Raw genomic sequence first — 7,500 nt, 5'->3', positions numbered from 1 at the left:
ACCCCGATGAAATAGGAGAAAAGATAATAAAGAAGGTCGTAAAGGGTACGTTTAAAAACGAAGATACCGTCAGGGGATATTTATACGGTGGAAATTAAAGCTTGCTGCTCTTGATGCCTTGTACAGGAGAAACAATTTATTTATTTAACGGTGTATTGCAATGCCAGTTTTATGGTAGATAAACATTTTGGGCACGGATAGTAGAGGGGACCAATATTCCTAATTGGGTGGTTTGTGTCCTAGCAAATATTAAGAGTGATGAGACGATATTTTTGCTTAGAGATATTCCTGGATAAGAAAGTAGACTCCCAAATACCGTTTTTACCAGTTTCATAAATTGCATGCATTTAAATTTTATAAGGGCTGGAAAAATTACAAAGTGATTCCAATAATGTGAATGAATATAATTTATATATCTTTTGTGTTTATGGCGTCTTTTGAGTTCCTCAACTCCCTATCATTAAATTCACACATTTTCCATAAACGTATTATCAATGTTTTCAGTCTTGTTCATGAAGCTGTCCTAGTCCAGAAACATCTTAATTTATCCTAATAAATTGTGTATTTAAGGTAAGCTACCGATACCAGAACTCGACCTTGGCTTCGCTATAGCGGCAGGCTCCTTGGATGCCGACGAGACGTTCCCATTGATGAAGGACGCTATAGAGGAAATTGTGAAGGAGTACGGCTTGGAAAAAATCAACTACGGTTTGATTGTCTTTGGAGATACCGCAAGCATCAAGATACAATTTGGCGGCTTCGACAAAGGCGAAGACCTCCTGAGGTACCTGGCTGTTGTTCCGAAACAAAATAAGGGTGCTTCCTTGAGCGAGATGCTCGAAGATGCCGAAAAGTTGTTCTCGGCATCTGGCAGTCGTGTCAATGCAAGAAAGGTGCTTGTTGTAATCACGGACTTAGCATCAGGCTTACCTTCTTCTCAACTGACTGAAGCAGCAAAGCTGTGGGAGCGCAAAGATATCAAGATTGTAGGCGTTGCTATCGGAAAGCAGGCTGATTCAAGGGAATTAGAGATCTTGACTCCGAAGGAAAACATCATTAATGAGCCAAAGACTGTGTTACCAAAGGATCTTAAGAATACTATCATGGATAAAGTTCTAAAAGGTTAGTTGGGTATTTAGTTAGTCCATAAATTGTTGTTTGGTTTATTGCATTCACGGTTCATGTTATTCTCTCGAAAAAGGCTTTCCTATATTGACTGTATTGACTGAGCAGAGCTACAGTAGACTCCCCCTTTTAATTTTTTTGTGAACATAAACAAGCATGTAGTAAGGTTAAAAATTTTGCTGTGCAAATGGGAATCAATTTGGTCGAGTAGAAGTATACGTTTCCCTTTATCGCTGCAGCAAAACCTGTCTGAAATCGTAAAAAAAGCAACGCAAAAAAATTGTCACAAGGTATACCTTGCGCCATGAGAATATGAGCTAAGACAACCAATCCTCCATTCGCGGCTCTCTACAAAGGCATTTATTTTAATCTAATTTTAGTACGGGGTCACGCGGCCAGTTATTTATGGAATGCATACCGATTGGTCCATCTCGTATCACGTCATGCTTCGCACGCTTTCTTCTCTCGGGACTGACGTTAGAAATAGTCTCTGCACCTGCTAAAAATAGATCGAAAGTAATTATCATAGGACACAGGGATTCGCTCTCTTAGATCATATTGTCTTGCTTGTGCCTAAATTGTTTTTCTAATGCTCAACAACGTTTTGGACTTCCCCCTGCTACGGACGGACATTAGCTTAGTGCATTGGATTGTCCGCACCCAGTAATGAAATTAAAGAGAGCTGACAAACAATCGAACTTGACTATATGCGATCAATGACCGGCGTGGCTCCTTTAGTAGCATGTTTGAATAAAAGTCTTTTAGTTTATCGACTTATCGCCTGACGAATTCTACATTGTACGTTTTATTTGTATCCAAAGAAACGTCAAGGTTCCCAGCAATGGATCTTGTGTTTGCTATCAGTGCCAACTCTGAAAGTGCGGACGCCACATTCAAGCTGATGAAAGACAGCATCAAAAAAATCATGTATGAATTGGGATATGCTGATGGGAACGTTCAATATGGTATCATAGTCTATGGATCCCCTGTCGTCCAGCTGAACGAGTCATCATTTGAAAATATTAAAGGCCTCAGATCTTTCGTCCAAACGTTGCGCAGGCGAAGTCGTGACCCTGAAATTCATAAGACACTGCAAGAGGCCTTGAAGATGTTCCAGGGACCTGGGGGTCGGCCTGGAGCCAAGCAAGTGTTGGTTGTTTTGACGGACAAAAAGTCGACATCTACTAACGAGGCAATCCAGACTGGTTCCAAACTTCTGGACGAGGAAAGAGTTCGAGTGATTCCTGTTGCAATTGGAGACGAGGCGGATCCTGACGAGTTGGTTAAAGTCACTCCTTTTAGAGACGATGTCATCGAGGCAAAGGAAAATGAGGAGCCCTGGAGACTGGCACGTCAGATAATAATTAAAGCCCTGTCAGGTATGAAGCGAAGTCTCAGTTTCCACTGTATATCCTCTTCGCCCCTAACCAATTCAATTTCGGCCACTATCACGTGTATTTCGATCATCGGGATGCACGTCCATTCAACTTTGCCCAATTCCATATCCGTTTCGCCTAATTCGCCCTCGAACACTTCCATTTTGCCCATTACCAAATCCATTTCGCCCAGATTAGCTGTTGACATATAAGAATGTGTCATGGAGCCAAACTTTCAAAATAAAAAAGAAAGAAAAGAAAGAAAAGCAATGAGTAGTGCTAGCACATTCGACACGAACGGTTTACTCCTGTATTTTTAATTTTTTTCAAATTTAATTCCAGAACCAACAAGAGTTGCTAAGATTGATCTCGCATTCGCTATTGGTGCTACATCAAGCGACGCATCGAACACTCTGCAGCATATGAAGAACATCGTCAAAGCCATTGCTGAAAAATACGGCACTGATAAGATCCATTATGGACTCATCACCTTTGATGATGACGCTACCATCAAGCTCCCATTTAGCAGTCGCATCAGTTCCCCAGGAGGGCTCAAAAACCTCATTGATTCCTTGTCAGTGAAAGCGGGTGGACCTGCGTTAGATAAAGCACTAGAAGCAGCTGTTGTGATCTTCCAGGGACAAGGAGTCCGCTATGATGCCCAGAAAGTTCTCGTTTTGATGGTGGATGCTAAATCTAGCGGCGATGATTTGGAGTCTAGAAAAACAGCAAAGGACCTGAAGGATAGTGGAGTAAATATAATCACAGTTGCAGTTGGAGGAGAGGCAGATCATGTCAGCCTCAAAAACGTTTCTTCTCATCCCGATAATTTAGTCAATACATCCACCGACCAAAAACCTGAAACTGTTGCGGAAAAAGTTATTGATAGAACAGGTAACAGAGCTATCTTTGGTTAGTTGTTAGGTACCTTAATATTTGCAATGCAGATATCAACAAAGTCCCTGCTAAGAAATAGCATTTGAAAGAGATAAAAACAACTTTGTTCGAATTGTTTTTTATTTCCTTTGCTTTCTCGGCAAATCTGTAACAGCAAATCTACATTCTGTGGAAAACGTGAGCACTAAACGGCCGTTATGGTCTCACGTTTCCTTTCCTGGACAAATTAGGTCAGTTTGTGATGGTTGAATTGTCTGTGGCAATCCCGAAAAATTGGTTATTGCTAGTTATGGTACGTTTTCGTTGACGTCGGCATCACAGATCTTTAAAACGCCCCCATTCCATTTAGAATACTAGTACTTACGTGTTTCAGTTAAATCAGTTTTAAAACTATCCTTTTAATTCTCACATTGTCACGTTTTATGTACATTCCGTTGTTACTGCCATAATTAACACTTTTTCCGTACTTATAAATTCAACTTAACGCTTTGTACATTAATCAACTGAAGATGACAGAAGTCTCTGTCGAAACATGTCTTATAATTTCTAAAGTTTTGTCGTTTTCTTTAAATTTTTAAATCAGTTTTTTGGGAAAGCGCAACCTTGCGTCTGCCTCGGCAATGTTTGCTTTAATGTGGAAGAGTCCACAATGGGGTACACAGCCAAACAGATCCCCTTTGTTTACGTTGTCCAAATGGAACGTCTTAGCATCGACCTCGTGATATGAATCCTTCTCGTACACACTTAACTCTCGGTAACGTTGTTGCGTACCACTGTTTTCATTGACAAACCATTGCTTCTGTCCTGGTAGGGTCTAACTGCAACCCTGTCGTCTAAAATTGATCTTAGAATGGCTACCTCATGAGGTAATCCTCAAAGAATTTAACGATTTCCTTTTCAGATCCACTGAAGGGAACAAGCATTGATGTTGCATTTGCAATCAGCGCTTCATCTCCAGATTCCTCAGAAACTCTGCGTCTCGTACAGGACGCTATCAAATCCATTATTGACACTTACGGAACAACAAATTTACGTTACACTCTTATGACGTTTGGAGATCGTCCAGCTGTATTGAGCCCCTTTTCAGAACACCAGGCACCAGAGGATCTAAAGAAGAAACTAAAAACCGTGACTTCAAGTTCTGGTCGTCCCGACATGGCCAGGATGCTTGCCGAGGCCGAGAGGCTGTTCAGCTCATCCGGTGCGAGGCCTGAGGCGGAGAAATTTTTGGTGGTTTTCGTCGACAACAAATCTGCCAATGATAAGGATTCCCTTATCGAGAGTGCTAGGCAACTGATTGATTCCAAGTATTGGCTTATTCCTGTTGCAGTCGGTGACAATGCCAATGTTAAAGAACTTGAGGTTCTTAGTCCTCTAAAGGAAACAACTATTGATGTGCCAATTTCAGGCGATCCTGATAAGTTAGCTGGAGAGATTATTGATGAAATGAAAAAATGTAAGTACGGTTTATTTCTTGCTGTTTATGTGTTAGATGCACCCCAATTTGCCATTTACACAGTGTGTCCAGAGTCCTTGTATGTCAGTGTTTGAATATTCCTGATTGTATGTGGTATCGGAATACGCGGAAATCACATTCATCAGAGAGTCATAGTCTAACCTCTGGCTGGACTTTGATGAGTCTGTCAAAACCAACTACTATTCGACAAGTTCTTGGACCAGATAAGATTTTCATGGAAAAATCGCATTCTTTCCTATTTGAAACGATTGTCTTTTTACGTTCGACGCTTTTTGTCATTTCCAAACCTAAAAGAACGTCATTTTTGGAAGAAAGAACTTCAGTCAGTTTGGAGGCCATGTTCTCAAACAAAGAAACGTACTTCTGTACTTTTAACTAATCCTTTGGGAATTGAGCTCTCTTCTAATGCAAATGTTTTCTTTTGATTCGGTTAGCTGCTTGACCCAGCTAGTGTGAAAACCAAGAATACGTGCACATGCAAAGTGCATTTTGAGGCACAGTTACCGTGGCTGGAGTTAGCACTGAGATAATTTTGCCTCAAGTTACTTTGTCGAACGTTGGACAGTGCAATTCAATTCTCCTTCCTCGACATCCATTTCGCCCATTACTGCATTCATTTTGCCCTCTTTTTCTTCTATTTCGCTTCCTCTTACATCCATTTGAATTTCACATTTCAATTCCATCGCACCAGCTACATCCATCATTGGATAACGTGGATTGAAAGCTTGTGCCTGTTCACATCCAGAAAGATAAACATGATTTAAAAATGGAAGTGGTGGAGCGATAACTCACTCTGTCTGCAGTTGTTTTTTGTTTATGCTTTCGTTGCGAGTGGAAACCATTCTGAACCTGTCTCAGGATGTATGTGACCTGACATACTTTACTTCCCGGTAAAACACTCACGTCCACATAATAACTTATTTTATTTTATATTTCTTTAAAACGTTTTTATATATTTTTTTTATTTTAGTTGTGGGGGAACCAGGAGTTCCCGAAGTTGACCTTGGCTTCATCATCTCTGCTGGAGCAAGTGATGCAATCTCTAACATGAAACAAGTGAAAGACGTAATAAAATCATTCATTGCCAAGTATGCCATACACAGACTCCAATATGGCATCATGTCTTATGGAAGAACACCCAAGATTGAACTCAGCCTTGCAGACAGCTCAGGATCGGACGTAATGCAACGTGTTAATGCCATTCGCATGCCCAGTGGTACGCCTGACCTCAGCAAAGCTCTTGAACTTGGTGGAGATCTGCTGATCCCTGGTCGCCCAAATGCCGAGAAAGTATTGGTTATAATTACCGATGTCAAGTCAGGGAGCAACCTAATCAAGGTGAAACTGTCGGCAGAATCCCTAGATGACAAAGACATTCGTGTATTTGCGGTGTCTCTTGGAAATGAGGCGGACCTGGCTGAGTTGGAGACTGCTTCTGGGTCGGAGAAGAACGTCATTAATTCCTCAAGCACAGATGACCCGGGAAGGATGAGGGAAGAGATAATGGATAAAATCAGACGAGGTAATTTGAACGACATGGCAAGTTGATGAGTCAATGAGTGTTCACGTCACCGGCAATCCCTTCCGTCGTTTCCGCTGCTTTCTCTCTTTATTAACAACGAAGGGGCCTGAACCGATGGCGTTCTACCTGGCAAAAAACGATCGGACGTAACGTGTGCCACCTATATCATATGTTTACGTTACTCATACGTTTTTCCTTTATGTCACGTGAGGCTTATTTGATAGTACAAAGTTTTTTAAAGATGAAACAACAACAATGATATTCAATGTAAGGAGAAATGTAGACTCGGAAAAATATCCGAGTCCCAGATGGGATTTGAACCCACGACCCTCCGTGATCTAGTCGGATGCTCTAACCACTGAGCTACTGGAGACTCTATGGTGAGCAAGGGTCAATTTGTGGGTCTCGACTGGAACCGCATCGCGCGGCTACACAGCCAAGTATTGACTAGCATATTTGAAACTCACTAACAGCATCGCGCTGTCACATTAATGCATATCAAGATGCAGCCAACCAACCTCCAAAGTGAGTGTGTTAAAGATGAAACAACAACAATGATATTCAATGTAAGGAGAAATGTAGACTCGGAAAAATATCTGAGTCCCAGATGGGATTTGAACCCACGACCCTCCGTGATCTAGTCGGATGCTCTAACCACTGAGCTACTATTGACCCTTGCTCACCATAGAGTCTCCAGTAGCTCAGTGGTTAGAGCATCCGACTAGATCACGGAGGATCGTGGGTTCAAATCCCATCTGGGACTCGGATATTTTTCCGAGTTTACATTTCTCCTTACATTGAATATCAAAGTTTTTTAAAGCTAATGTATTCTCAATTTATTTCCTTTTAGCGAAACCTATTCGAGATGTGGACGTTGTGTTTGCAATCGGTGCTACTGCTCGTGATGCCCAGCAGACTTTCAGGATGATGAAAGAAGTCATTAAATCGATTTTTGAGAAGCATGGAGTCGACAATATTCGGCCGGCAATAATTGTATTTGGAGATAGGGTCTCTGTCAGGATGAACTTTCAAGAGGACCTTGATCTGGACACCTTGATGCGACGCGTTGAAGGTCTTACGCGAAACAGACGAACGCCTGACCT

General features: G+C 41.6%; 2 protein-coding genes and 1 non-coding gene across 3 annotated transcripts in view; 2 read left to right on the top strand and 1 right to left on the bottom strand.

Moving 5' to 3' along the window:
- The window catches only part of LOC138053179 (collagen alpha-3(VI) chain-like), a 17,334-nt gene extending 12,385 nt beyond the window's left edge, over nt 1-4,949 (top strand). The window contains exons 10-14 of the mRNA XM_068899840.1: nt 1-45; nt 571-1,122; nt 1,947-2,504; nt 2,844-3,395; nt 4,300-4,949. The exon at nt 1-45 is cut by the window's left edge and continues 184 nt beyond it. Of these exons, the coding sequence (XP_068755941.1) occupies nt 1-45; nt 571-1,122; nt 1,947-2,504; nt 2,844-3,395; nt 4,300-4,949 (2,357 nt within the window). The remainder of the gene's footprint in view (nt 46-570; nt 1,123-1,946; nt 2,505-2,843; nt 3,396-4,299) is intronic.
- An 83-nt stretch (nt 4,950-5,032) lies between these two features.
- Nucleotides 5,033-7,500, top strand: part of LOC138053177 (collagen alpha-5(VI) chain-like) — a 13,832-nt gene continuing 11,364 nt past the window's right edge. Inside the window, exons 1-3 of the mRNA XM_068899839.1 lie at nt 5,033-5,240; nt 5,846-6,397; nt 7,248-7,500. The exon at nt 7,248-7,500 is cut by the window's right edge and continues 293 nt beyond it. Of these exons, the coding sequence (XP_068755940.1) occupies nt 5,033-5,240; nt 5,846-6,397; nt 7,248-7,500 (1,013 nt within the window). The remainder of the gene's footprint in view (nt 5,241-5,845; nt 6,398-7,247) is intronic.
- Trnas-aga (transfer RNA serine (anticodon AGA)) lies at nt 6,698-6,771 on the bottom strand. Its single transcript has one exon. It is a non-coding gene; the product is annotated as a tRNA-Ser (tRNA).

This window comes from Montipora capricornis, chromosome 6 (assembly GCF_036669925.1).
Source record: "Montipora capricornis isolate CH-2021 chromosome 6, ASM3666992v2, whole genome shotgun sequence".
In the NCBI taxonomy this organism is placed as follows: domain Eukaryota; kingdom Metazoa; phylum Cnidaria; class Anthozoa; order Scleractinia; family Acroporidae; genus Montipora; species Montipora capricornis.
This window is presented reverse-complemented; position numbering and strand designations above follow the sequence as displayed.